This window comes from Sitophilus oryzae, unplaced genomic scaffold (assembly GCF_002938485.1).
Source record: "Sitophilus oryzae breed Bouriz unplaced genomic scaffold, Soryzae_2.0 scaffold_1297_pilon_pilon, whole genome shotgun sequence".
Classification (NCBI taxonomy): domain Eukaryota; kingdom Metazoa; phylum Arthropoda; class Insecta; order Coleoptera; family Curculionidae; genus Sitophilus; species Sitophilus oryzae.
The window spans coordinates 9,082,518-9,096,855 of record NW_022145945.1 but is presented as its reverse complement, the minus strand read 5'-3'; the positions used below and the strand labels follow the sequence as shown (position 1 = coordinate 9,096,855).

Below are 14,338 nucleotides of genomic sequence, written 5' to 3'. Positions count from 1 at the left end.
TTAGCTCACTTTTAAAAGGTGTCGGTGAACATTCAAAATTTTCCATTTAAATAACACGTAAACAAATGTTTTTCCATTAAAAGTACCACAACTTTGAAACAGTTTACGATAAAAAAATTTTGCATCGCGGATTCTTGTAGAGCATAAAATTTACTAAAAAATCTATTGAACCGTAATTTTTTTCAGTTCAATAATTCGTATATTTGAAAGCAGAAAGAAAAGTGAAAAAAATCAATTTGCAATAAAAAATCAATCAGTTTTAGTGTTTATTGATTAAAAATTTTCATTATTAGTAAAAAGAAACTAGATTACTCTCAGATATATTTTTTAGGAAATTTTATGCTCTACACGAAACCACGATGTAAATTTTTTTATCGTAAACCGTTTCAAAGTTATGGTACTTTTAATGGAAGAAGATTTTTTTACGTGCTATTTAAATAGGAAACTTGTTCACCGACCGAATGTTCACCGACAATGTTCACCGAATGTTTTCTATCTGTATTCTATCTTTATCATAAAAATATATACAGGGTGGTCCGAACTGTATTACGGAAACTTCGACAGCATATTATGCAGATAAAAATGAGTAAAAAAGTTCGTATAAATATATGTCCTAAAATGCTTAGTTTCAGAGATACAGGGTGTAGAAGTTTCATTTTTATTTCGATTTTTTCTAAATAATTTCTGAAATAACGTCAATATTTGGATGAAAATCGGTGTCTGGGAGTTTTTCGACATGAGAAATTTGATTTTGATGTCAACCTGACTCCTATTTGTAGAGGGCGCCACCTACGTGTGTTTTAACTGTTTTGAAGCGTAATAACTTTTTGTCCGTACCTGTATAAAACTAAAAATATACATCTCTGTCATTTTTTACATAAAAAATATCTCTTCATAAAAATCTCTACGAGCAACCGTTCTTAAGATATTTAGAATGGAAATAGTAAATACATGTCATTATTGACGAAAAATAAACACGTTGAGTAGATAGTTATTTCACTGAAATAATAAATTTGGGAAATTTTTATTTTTTTTTAATTAATCGTAGTTCTTTCTGTAAAAAAAATGATGATAAAACAGTGTCTATTGAACATTTGACACAAAAACATTTCAAATTTATGATTTGAGTCTAATAACTATTTAATCAACATGTTTAATTTATGTCAGTGATGACAGGTATTGATAATTTCTATTCAAAATATCTCGAAAACCATTACTCGTAGCCGTTTTTACCAAGAGACCTTTTTTACGTAAAAAACGTCCTAAATGTATATTTTTTTACTTGGTAGTTTTAGACAGGTACACACGAAAAGTTATTACTCTTCTAACCAGTTAAAAAATATCTAGGTGGCGCCCTCTACTAGTAGGAGTCATATTGACATCAAAATAAAATTTCTCATGACAAAAAACTCCCAGACACCAATTTTCATCCAAATATTGACGTTACTTCAAAAATTATTTGGAAAAAATCGAAATAAAAATGAAACTTCTACACCCTGTATCTCCGATATTAAGCATTTTAGAACACACATTGATACGAACTTTTTTACTTACTTTTATCTGCAGAATATGTTGCCGAAGTTTCCGGAATACAATTCGGACCACCCTGTATATTTTTAACAATATTAATACTATCATTTATTGGCAACGTAAAAAGTTTTTAATGTCACTATTTGTTACAAGCCATTTGTTTATATTTAGCGACATTAATTATTTAAGCAACCAACTAATCTAGATGTTTTATGTAAATTTATATTCTTTTATTTCACTTATTTCAAACCAGTTTTTCAGCGAAGAATCGTTTCAAATAAAGCACGTGGTGTTTAATTTTGTGTGTTAAATTTATTTAGCACTTTGTATAATGATAGATATTTTTTTCTAACAAAAAAAGATTTTTAAGAGTCAGAATTAAAAATATTTTTCCAGACTATCAATTATATTAGAATTTGTTAGCAAAAATTGTATTTAAATAATTGTTTTTATGCTAATAGGACTAGGTATATCATTAATATTCGGTTCTAAAACATACTTTTAAGTTATTCTTTAATATTTTTTATGGGTAGATAATAATTATATTCCCAAAGTTCCTTGTTAATTATTTTTAATTTTGTTGTGTCCTATAGTATTATTTTTTATTTAATTTTTTCAATTAAGTTGAAAGTCCAGAACAGACCGGTTTGGTTTCTTTATTTTGACAATAAGCTCAACATTTGGTATAACAAGAAGTCATTGGTTTATGGTAATCGTTTATTGTGATACCATCAAGGCATACGTTATGATTTTTAATTTTATTTTGAAGGCGATTTGTGTAAATTTTACGATTCAATTGGTTGTTGATAAAAAATATCATAAATTTGGTTGTATTATAAAAAAAAACTTTTGGAAAATGTATTTTTTTACTTACCCTAGAGAAAATTTTAGGACATTTTAGATATTTACTAATGCTTGAAACTGTATTTGGAAAAATGCCTTCTAATGATTCTTCAGTGTATTTTAAGGTTTACGGGATGCTGGTTACAGTAGTTCATAAAAAGACAAAACGTTTAACAGTTTTACACGGCCTCTACACGGTTCTTTATATTGATGTCAAAGCCGATCAAATATTTATTTGACAAAAAATATAGAATGTAGATTGGTTATAACCTTTAGCTATGATATGTGCTTAATTTTCAAACAGAAAATTTACATAAGATTTTTGATTTGGGCGGTAGAGTACCACATTGTACAAGTATTTCTTTCTCTTTTTAGGGCTTTTAAATGGACCTCTATTTAGGAAATTTACTTACAGACAAGTGGCGATGTTTGGGTCGCTTCTGGTGGCCTTTTCGCTATTTTTCTGTCAATTCTGTGATAGTTTTTGGGGATATATGATTTTATATTCCGCATTTTATGGTAAGTTGTAGGTAACAATTTCATTTTACTTATATTTATCCCAATAATTAATTACTATAAATTAGTACTAATAGATATTACATGGATATTACAGTAGATTTACATCTGACAATGAGCTTCCTAGAAATATTGCTACTAGAACAAACTTTTAAAAACACTTGGATCTACTTGAATATAAATATTCTAATCGGCAAAAATACTAATTTCAATTTTAAAATAGGAAATTAAAAATAATTCAACTACATTTGAAATACTTTTAAAATGATATGTAAATTAATTGTTTATGTATCTATTTTATAGATGTATATTGTATTTATTAAGTTTATTTAAAGTGTTTTGAATGAGTTTTTATTTTCTAATAATTCCTTTTTTTAAATTCCCATATCAGATTGATATAATAATTAAGAGTTTTTTTGTTGATTACGAAAGTGTTTATTCTAGCAAGAAACTATTGAGTAATTTATTTCCGTAAATTCTTAAACCAGTAACGCTTTTGTAAAGGCATATATTTTCATTTTTTAAGGTATTTTAGCGATGTTAATTTCAAAATATATTGCGATAGTCTTTGCTATAGTTATGCTGCCAAAACAAGGTATACAGGGTGTTTTGAAAAAACATCTCTCGTACAGAGATTCTACTCGAAAAAATAAGACTAATTTTTCATATTAACATAGGTCCGATTCGACTTTGTTTTCTTTCAAGTGCTTTTAGCGATTTGAATGAAATTTTGAGGGTAAAAGTTACTATAAGTGCAACATATTTTAATGCTAACCAGGGACGTGCATATGAGTTATCACTGGAATATTTTTCTAAAAAGAATATGTGCATCACTGACTTTTTTTTCTTTTGTTGGTAAAATTGTGTAAACCGTTAAATGCTGATTAAAAGTTGTCTCTTTATATTTTATCGATTTCCGTCTCCTTGATGAGATATATATAATTAATTTGCCCTAATCCAATATTAATAGCAACCTTTAAAAAATGTTAATGTCATTAACTTGGCAAACTTTTTAATAAGTACTCTTTGATTTCTCATTAAAAATTATAAAAAAAGGTTCCTATAAATATGAGTGTGGAAATGCATAGTTTACAGGTTGTTAAAACTTTAAAATAGGCCTTGTAATTATCTTAAATACCATTATTTTTTTGTGAATTTTCTGTAGATAGCACTGTACAGGATGGGTCAAATTCGGCGCTTTTAAATGGAAACACCTTTTTCTTTAGGAGATAGACGAAAACTAATATCGGTGTCTGGAGCTCAATTTTCATCAAAAACATGATGGTGAAAACCGCACATCAATATCTGTTACCGTTTCGGAGTTACGGGGTGTTTTTAAAAAATGTGCATTTTTAACAAATCGCCGTAACTTCTTTGCTATGGAAAATTTTGTATTTCTATGAAAACATTTCCAAAGCACCTTTTTACGTAGAATTTAATGGTTTAAGTATAGTTTTTTTAAAATTAATAATTTAAGAGTTATCAACAGAAAAATTGATTTTTTATTTGGGACACCCTCTATATTTTTAACGAACTGAAAAGAATTTAAAATTACCTTTCCAAAAATATAGCACACTTGATATTTTGTTATAATCCCTTTCGAAATACAGAATTTTTAAAAGTTCGCCACTTTTAACTAGTAGGCTTTGGATCCCTTATTGATGATATGCCCTTAATGGAACACGAAAACATATTTTTCCAGCAAGACGACGCACCGGCTCTGAACGCTGAAGTTATCAGCAAATTTTTGCAGCCAATTTCAAGAATAACTGAATAGCTAATCAAGATCCCAGCCGTTGGCCGTCGAGGCCGCCTCACTTAGTGCCCATGGATCTAATCCTATGGATATATTTGCGGAAGAATAAAGGTTCCTTATTCTTCCGTATAATCTAGACAAAAATTCGAAACACTTAGCAGTTATGAGAGGGTATCTTTCACCCCCACTGAGTTAATGAATTCCGCGAGAAATGTTCAAAAACTGCCCCGTCTTTCCATAACAGAAGACGGTTGATATGTGGAACATCTGTAGAAAAATCTCATGTCTTGGTTTGCTATTTATTTTTATTGTTATTAGATATAGTTTAAATGTGTTGATGTTGTTAAATATAGTTTAAATTAAAATATAGTTTAAATTAAAAAAAATATTAAAATTCTGCATCTCTCATTGCAAATATTATTTTCGTTTTAATTGCTGCTCACAGCTAGAAGTTTTTTGCATTACAGCCGGTGCCGTTCAAAGCCTACTTATTTAAAGCGGGCGAATTTTTATATACTCTATATCTCGAAGAGGAATCGAGCAAAATATCAAGTGTGTTATAGTTTTGGAAAGGTAATTTTAAATTCTTTTCAATAAATTAAAAGTATACAGGGTGCTCCATATATAAAATCAAATTTTCTGTTGATAATTCTTAATTAATTATTAATTTTAAAAAAATTATACTTAAACCATTAAATTCTACGTAAAAAGGTGCTTTGGAAATGTTTTCATAAAAATACAAAATTTTTCATAGCAAAAAAGTTACAGCGATTTGTTAAAAATACATATTTTTGAAAAACACCCCGTAACTCCGAAACGGTAACAGATATCGATATGCGGTTTTCACCATTATGTTTTTGATGAAAATTGAGCTCCAGACACCGATATTAGTTTTTGTCTATCTCCTATAGAGAAGGGTGTTTCCATTTAAAAGCGTCGAATTTTTACCCACCCTGTACATCAGTGTTATAAATTTTAATAAAATTTAGTAATAAATTACATAGTATATTATATAGAAATATTTTTGTTTTCTAGGATCTGGTATTGGTATCACGCAATCTTCTAACGCCTTGGCTTTGAACACTTACTTCAAAGTAAAAAGAAGGATTGCCACTGGATTTTCTTGGTCCACTACTGCCTTGGGACCTATCGTTTGGCCCTACATTATCGTTTTCTTCAACAGTGTCTATGGAATGAAGGGAACATTACTGTTATTTTCGGCTTTTGCCCTACACGCATTTGTTTGCTCATTGTTGTTACAACCAGTCGAGTGGCATACCAAATTTAGGGTTAGTAAGAACCATTAAAAAATATAACCTAAGAACTCTTCCAGTTTACTTACTCCAGCGGATTTCCACCAAAAGGTTTGAAACCGCGTGTTTTGTTTTGAAAATGATTCTTGTAGTTTCTATTCGACCAAAAGGTTTTATTATACAGGGTTATTAATCATACGATACGAATTAAGTATTGTAGCCACACGATTATATTTTTAGAAATTGTGATAGATTGGAGGACTACTAAAGGTCTACAATTTAAAATTATTTTCATAATATACAGAGTGTCCTAAATAAATAAAAAATATCAAAGTTGTATTTTTTAAATGGAATACTCTGTATATTATTACAATTTTAGTTTTTACGATTAAAATAAGGGTAAATTTGATTAAGGTTGACTGCACTTTGAACTTGCCGTTTTTGAAATATTTACGATTTTGTGAAAATGCAGTAACAATAATTATTTTAATGCTTCACTTCTCTAGGCGTGTTCAAGTTTTTAAAACCAAATATTGTACTAAAGTTTTTCTATTTACTCAATTTAGTGTTGCAATAATAAAAATTATACTACCTTATACAGAGTATCTAAAAATTTATATTAAATATTTACTAACTTTAAAAGGCAATAACTTGTTTAATTTAAATAGAACACCCTGTGTATTTTACGTGAATCAGATGCACAATTTAATTGTCTATCAAATTGTATTATACCATTTCTTACCTATCTCTGCAAGTTTTCTTAGAAAATACATTTTCTTATGTAATATTGACATTTTAGATATTAAAAAACAACAAATGAACAAAATGTACAGGTGCTAAAACTGATAATATTACTAGCCTATTTGTTTACAAAAAGAAACAACTATTACGACAATGCACCACACGGTATAGGATCCTGTGGCGTAGTCAGATTTGTGCTATGAATTGAATACATACATAGTCAAAAATTTCTACACATACACAGTCAAAAATTTCTTAACAAGTAGCTTTCAGCTATTCTATAAGTTGAAGGATAACTGAAATAGAAGAACATCCAAAACTAATCAACGTTTGGGAAAACCGCAGTCCTTTAACTTCAACAACGGCAGAAGGCAGAAATATCATGCAAGGATAGTTCTGCCTTCCTGGTTAATGAGACATACACTGTACATGCCTCTAAAAACTTCAAGTTTTCTTTATGGCTATTTAAATTTAAAGAGAACGACAATAAGAAATTTATTGCCTTCATAGATTTCCAACTCTCAATATTTTTCTGCATAAATGATCATTTTTTTTATCCGAACGTTTTTTTATTGTGATTTGAGTACCCAAAACTCGGACTTTATTGTTGGAAAAGAAAAATTGATGAACAAGTAAAATAAAAGAACTGGTTTGGGTTACGTCAAATAACCATAGAGAACATTTGGATGAATAAAGCGCAGATTTAAGCAGAAATGTCTGGGGATTTGGGATCCCAAAACGTACAGCAACAATGACGATACCTATGTATATTTAAAACTATACTATCTAAAACCAAAATAAAAAAAGGGGAATTTATTTTTTTCTTCTTCTTAAGGACATGAGCCCAGAATCGGCAGCTTTACTTGAAAATGGAACAGCCGAAGTGCGCAGAAACTCATGGGGAAAGATCCGTAAAAATCGCAGCTGGTTGTCTAGCCAATACCTACACAACGAAGACGATCCCGTTCATACAGGTAAAGTAATACAATTATACAATAAAAGAATATTATATATATACAAATCTATTCATGAAGTTCTTCGCCGTCTTCTGATTTCCTGTCTTCATTGGTCTCTACCTGTCCAGGGTTTTCGTCTATTCCTCTTGTTCTGATGTTCCCCTCTATTCCTTCTCTCCGTCTAGGTCTCCCTCTCTTTCTTTTACCTTGTGATGTCCAATTGAGTAGTTTCTTTAGGATTCTGCTCTCTTCATTCTTTTTACTTGCCCGTACCATCTGAGTTGGCTAATTTTGATGTCTTCTGTTATTCGGTGTTTAACGCCCATGATGTTCTGAATTCTCTCATTTCTTATTCCCGGCCGCGCGCCTCCAAAAGTCCATTTCTGTAGCTTCGAGTAACTTAATTTTTTTTTCTTTGTAACTACCAACTAATGATTCTTTTAACTTTGCTGTTATATATTTTGTGTTTGTTTTGTTTTGATACTGCCTTATCCCATAGAATACGGTTGAGTTGTCTAATTGCTTATCTCCCTTGGTTGTTTCTGTACTTAATTTCTTCAGCAAGGCTATCATCGTTGGTAATGTGCATGCCAAGATATATATATTTTTGGCAGTGTTTTGTCTCTTGCTGTTGTTGTTCTAGGATTAAGTTCTGTTGTTCGCAGCCGATACACGTATATTCCGTCTTCTTAAGGTACTCTTCAATTAGTTTGCGGTCCATATATTCCAAGTCCTCGTAACCTTGAGCCAGTATTATTTGATCATCAGCGAAACAAAGAGTGTAAAGTATCGAGTCGTTGGTATCCCCATCTGTTCGTACCTCCTTTTCCACGTTTTCAGGGCTTGTTCCACATCGATTTTAAACAGTGTCAGGGACAGACAGCAGCCCTGTTTAAGACCTTTGTTTATGCTGAATCCCTTTAATACTGTTTGTCCTTTCTTTACTTGGCTTTTTCTTTACTTCTTTTTTTGAACAATTTTTCATAGACCCTTGAAACAGAGCTCTGCGCGGAGATTCTTCCCATGCAGATTCCCTAAAGTATATTAACTTAACTAATGTTATATTTTAGGCTATGAAATAACCGATCCTGGCACTCCCATGATGGTTAAATATAACGACGGATGGTACTCAAGGTCTCAGTTGGGCTCTAGATTGTCTCTAGAGTCAAATAAGAGTAAAAAAGGGGAAGGTTCGAAACCAATGTCTACGAGGCCATCTTTTAGTAATTTATCGGATAGTGGTAAGTCAATACGAATAATTTTAGGGCGACATCTAGTTTAAGACTCGTTCTGTTAAAAGCCGTCGTGTCACAATACATCAAAACACTTCATTTTGTTTATTTTAACTCTTGCTGTAACCATCATTATTATATTTACGAATTTACCTACTTATACAGGGTTGTTCACCACATACGACACGGAGTATTGTAGCTAAACGATTAGATTTTTACAAATTGTAAGTTTTGGGTTCGTTGAAGGACTATTAGAGCTACAATTTAAAAATATTTTTACAAGACACAGAGTGTCCCAAATAAATAAAAAAAATCAGTTGTATTTTTTTAAATGGAACACCCTGTATATTATTACATTTTTAGTTTCTACAATTAAAATAAAAGTAAATTTGATTAAGGTTTATCGCATTTATATCTTACCGTTTTTGATAAATTTTCAATTTTGTGAAATTGCAGTAAAAATTTTAAGGCTTCATTTCTCCAAAGATATCAAAGTTTTTAATACTAAATATTTACTGAAGTTTATTTATTGATCAGTTATTGTGTTGCAATAATAAAAATAATAGTACCTCATACAGAGTGTCTAAAAAAAATATTTTAAATAATTTCTAGATTTAAACGGCAATAACTTGTTCAATTTAAATGGAACACCCTGTATATTTTAGGAGAATCAGATGCACAATTTAATTGTCTATCATATTGTATTGTACCATTTTTTACCTATCCCTTCAAGTTTTCGTAGAAAATGCATTTTCTTATAAATTAGACCTCATTTATCAATATACCTATGGAATATTGAAATTTTAGATTGTTTTTAAAACAACAAATGTACAAAATGTTCAGGTGCTAAAAACGATAATATTACTAGCCCATTTGTATACTAGTAAAGTCTACTTGTATAAAGAAAACTAGTTAAATCTTTTTAAAAGAGTATACCATTAATTAAATATACCATGATTATATTTCCGCCCAAATATTAATTAATTACATAATTTAAATGTTTTAGCACAAATTATCCAAAAATGTTTTACCTATACTAAAAATCAATATACAATAAGTTAAGGAAAATAAACGTCTCTATTGTTATAAATAAGCATCTGTCAAAAATGAAATAAAATTTTAAGGTGTTACTTTTACCACAATTGCCTAATACAAAATTAAGTCTTTGGGTATTGAGCAATTATTATTAACTGTAACGCAAAGCCAATTAATGTAGTTAACTTAACTAATGGAATTATATTTTAGGGCTATGAAATAACTCTCTGATCCTGGCAGTTCCCATGATGGTTAAATATAACGACGGATGGTACACAATGTATCAGTTGGGCTCTGTATCAGTTCCTAGAGTAAATAATTAGGGAAAGTTAGTATAAGACCCAAAATCTTTGTTACATCTTTTAAAATAATATAAAATGTCAATAAGTCTATAGGTATATTGATAGGGCGACATCTAGTTTAAGACCTTGTTCTGTTAAAAGCCGTCGTCACAATACATCAAACACTCCCATTTTGTTTATTTTAACTCTTTAAGGTAAACCACTATTATTATATTTACGAATTTACCTACTTATACAGGGTTGTTCACCACATACGACACGGAGTATTGTAGCTAAACGATTAGATTTTTTACAAATTGTAAGTTTTGGTCTAAATTATAAGAAATTGCATTTTCTATGAAAACTTGAATAGATAGGTAAAAAATGGTATAATAGAATTTTATAGACAATTACATTGTGTATCGGATTCTTATTAAATATACAGGATGTTTCATTTAAATTAAACAAGTTATTGCCGTTTAAAGCTAGTAATTATTTAAAATAAATTTTTAGACACTCTGCATAAGGTAGTATAATTTTTATTATTGGAACACAAAATTTAGTAAACAGAAATACTTTAATACAATATTTGGTTTTAAAAACTTAAATACGCTTAGAGAAATGAAGCATTAAAATTATTACTGTATTTTGACAAAAACCTAAATATTTCAAAAACGGTAAGATTAAAATGCAACCTTAATCAAATTTACCTTATTTTAATCGTAGAAACTAAAAATGTAATAATATACTCCATGTTCCATTTAAAAAAGTACAACTTTGATATTTTTTATTTATTTTGGACACTGTATCTTGTAAAAATATTTTTAAATTGAAGCTCTAATAGTCCTTTAACGAACCCAAAACTGACAATTTGCAAAAATCTAATCCTTTAGCTACAATAATCTGTGTCGTATGTGGTGAACAACCCTGTATAGGACACATTTCTGATTTACATTTATTTTAGGCAAGGAGAAATCTGGATCACAGTCTAAAAGAAAATTATCTCAAATCAACAAGCCGACAATTGCCGAAGAAGCAGAAATAGACGTAAAAAATGACGAAGATCCCCAACTACCTCCTCACGAAAAAGAAGTCTTGAAGGAGGCAGTAAAAATCCTATCAGAGTACAAAGAACACAGAAATTCAGACCAGAAGGACCACAAAGACTTGGAACACAAAGAACCGTCATCTCCCGTTCCGCAAGCAAAACTGAGCATTTGGAAGAAAATTAGCATTTTCTTCGATTTTGAACTGTTCAAAGATCCGATTTACGTGAATCTAATGTTGGGCATCACCGTGGCTAACTTTGCCGAATTGAATTTTTCGATTCTGACACCGATGGTGTTGAAGGAGTTTTATTTCACTGAATATGAAACTGCAACGTTTATGTCATTGCTGGGAGTTACGGACATCGTGGTGCGATTTTTTGTGCCATTTGTTGCTGATAAAATTGGCTGGGACAACAAGACTTTCTTCTTGCTCGGTGTGATGGCCATGGCAATGGGAAGAATAAGTGAGTATACCGGGTGTTGTTTGGGAATCGTCGTTGGGAACATAGGAAATCCCATGCAAAATTTGAACTATCCAGATATTGGCTCCCCTATGGATTTTATAGCGAAGTCGTAAATAGACTTTTTAAGGGTCTACATTTGGTAAACACACATGCCAAATTTGAACAATTTTGGACAAGCCGATTTTAGGTAATTTGAGAAAACCTTAATCGATTTTTATATCAAAACCGAACATGTAACAATCAAACACCAGTCAAAAACTGACATACCTTAGGTTTACAAACTATGATTTCTTCATTGTCAAAAGTAATTTTAATATTTAGGGAAAATTAACCGAAACATGTCAGATACACTGTCTAATCTACTTCCCGCGTATTTTATCATGTTCACTTTTTCTTTATAAGTATAACAATAAATTATTACTAGTACTGAATATTAAAATTTTTTATTAAAATTAAGTTACGTTTGAAAATGACGCTGACAACTAATGTCGGTTTTTGACTGGTGTTTGATTGTTACCTATTCAGTTTTACTTTAAAAATCGATTAAGTTTTTCTCAAATTACCTAAAATCGGCTTGTCCAAAATTGTTCAAATTTGGCATGTGTGTTTACCAAATGTAGACCTTTAAAAAGTCCATTTACGACTTCGCTATAAAATCCATAGGGGGGCCAATATCTGGACAGCATCTGGACATGTGGTCCGAACTGTATTCAGGAAACTTTGACAGCATATTCTGCAGATAAAAATTAATTAAAAAAGTTTATGTAAATGTACATATGTCCTAAATTGCTTAGTTTCGGAGATACAGGGTGTAGAAGTTTCATTTTTATTTCGATTTTTTCCAAATATTTTTTTTTTAAATAAAGTTACGTCAATATTTGAATGAAAATTGGTGTCTGGAAGTTTTTTGACATGAGAAATTTTATTTTCATGTGAATATGACTAATATTTTTTGTAGGGGGCGGCACATACATGTTCCACATACATGTATAAAACTACCGAGTGGAAAAATATACATTTCCGTGATTTTTTACGTAAAAAATGTTTCTTGGTAAAAATTGCTACGAGCAACCGTTTTCAAGATATTTAGAATGGAAGTAGTCAATACATGTCATTATTGACAAAAAATAAACATCTCCAGTAGATCGTTATTTGACTGAAACGATAAATTTGGGAACTTTTTATTTTTTTAAATTAATCATAAATTTTTGTGATGATTCAACAGTTTCTGTTGACTTTTGACACAAAATCATTTCAAATTTATGATTTCAGTCCAATGACTATTTAGTCAACATAATATGTTTATGTCAATGATGACAGGTATTGATAATTTCGATTCCAAATATCTTGAGAACCATTACTCGCAGCGATTTTTACCAAGAGAACTTTTTTACGTAAAAAAAACGTCGTAAATGTATATTTTTTTTACTCAGCAGTTTTATACAGGTAGGGACGAAAAGTTATTACTCTTCAAACCAGTTAAAACTACGTAGATGGCGCCCTCTACAAGTAGGAGTCATATTGACATCAAACATCAAATTTCTCATGTCAAAAAACTTCCAGATACCAATTTTCATCCGAATATTGACGTTACTTCAGAAATTATTTGGAAAAATCTACATAAAAATGAAACTTCTATATCCTGTATCTCCAAAACTAAGCATTTTAGAACATACATTTATACGATTTTTTTTACTTATTTTTATCTGAAGAATATGCTGCCAAAGTTTCCGGAATATAGTTCGGACCACCCTGTATACATTAACATTTCCTCTATATTGATCAATGATTTCGATTAACTTTTGTTTGTCTTTTCTTGCATTAAGTCTGCAAGAAAGTTTCCATTTTGATTTTGAACTTTTAAATAATATACCGGGTGCCGTCTCAAAAGTGGCTCGTTCTATTCAAGGTGTCATTTTCTATCAAATAAAGTAAAAAAAAAATACCGAGGGTGCCATTTAAAAATCAAAAGTTATCATTTCCGGTGAAACAAGAAGTGACCAAAGGCAATTGAATACGTCAATCAATTCTAATTTATGACATATACTAACATACCAAATCTCGGTTTTTATCTGAAAAAATATGAAAGTTATAATAGGGGTGAGCCACTTTTGAGACGCATTCGGTATAGTATATAATTTAAGAATATTCTTTTATAAAATTTCAATACCATATCATAATCATTCTGTATACATAGAAATCTCATGTGCATAGGTTTATTTTTTTTGCTTTATTTTATTTCAGTCTTAGTTCATACACAAACTTACCCATGGGGCCTCTTTGTTGCCGTAATCATAGGCGCAGGGAAAGGGCTACGTACCATCTTCATAGCCCTTGTCATTCCCTCCTATGTCCCTCTGGAAAGGCTGCCAGCGGCGTCCGGTTTACAACTAGCCACCAGCGGTTTGCTCTTCATTGTTATGGGCCCTGTAGTAGGCTGGATCCGTGACGCAGTCAACAACTACGTCATTACATTGCATTTGCTGAACATATGCACGTATCTCACTGCAGTGGCGTGGATCACTGAAGATATTATCTCAAGGAGGAAAAGAAGGAAACGGTTGGTCAGTAATGAGAAAGACGAGAGGAAGCCTACGAAATCGTTTAAAACGTGACAAGATTTGTGGCTAGTTAGAGTTGTTGTGATTCATAGTGAATTATACATTTATATTTTTTGTTACA

General features: G+C 30.6%; 1 protein-coding gene across 2 annotated transcripts in view; it reads left to right on the top strand.

Moving 5' to 3' along the window:
- The window catches only part of LOC115874715, a 68,372-nt gene extending 54,034 nt beyond the window's left edge, over nucleotides 1–14,338 (top strand). For both annotated transcript variants that reach the window (XM_030889959.1, XM_030889960.1), the window contains 6 exons: nucleotides 2,749–2,892; nucleotides 5,681–5,934; nucleotides 7,475–7,613; nucleotides 8,666–8,836; nucleotides 11,108–11,656; nucleotides 13,901–14,338. In XM_030889959.1, the coding sequence (XP_030745819.1) occupies nucleotides 2,749–2,892; nucleotides 5,681–5,934; nucleotides 7,475–7,613; nucleotides 8,666–8,836; nucleotides 11,108–11,656; nucleotides 13,901–14,271 (1,628 nt within the window). In that variant the 3' untranslated portion in view covers nucleotides 14,272–14,338. The remainder of the gene's footprint in view (nucleotides 1–2,748; nucleotides 2,893–5,680; nucleotides 5,935–7,474; nucleotides 7,614–8,665; nucleotides 8,837–11,107; nucleotides 11,657–13,900) is intronic.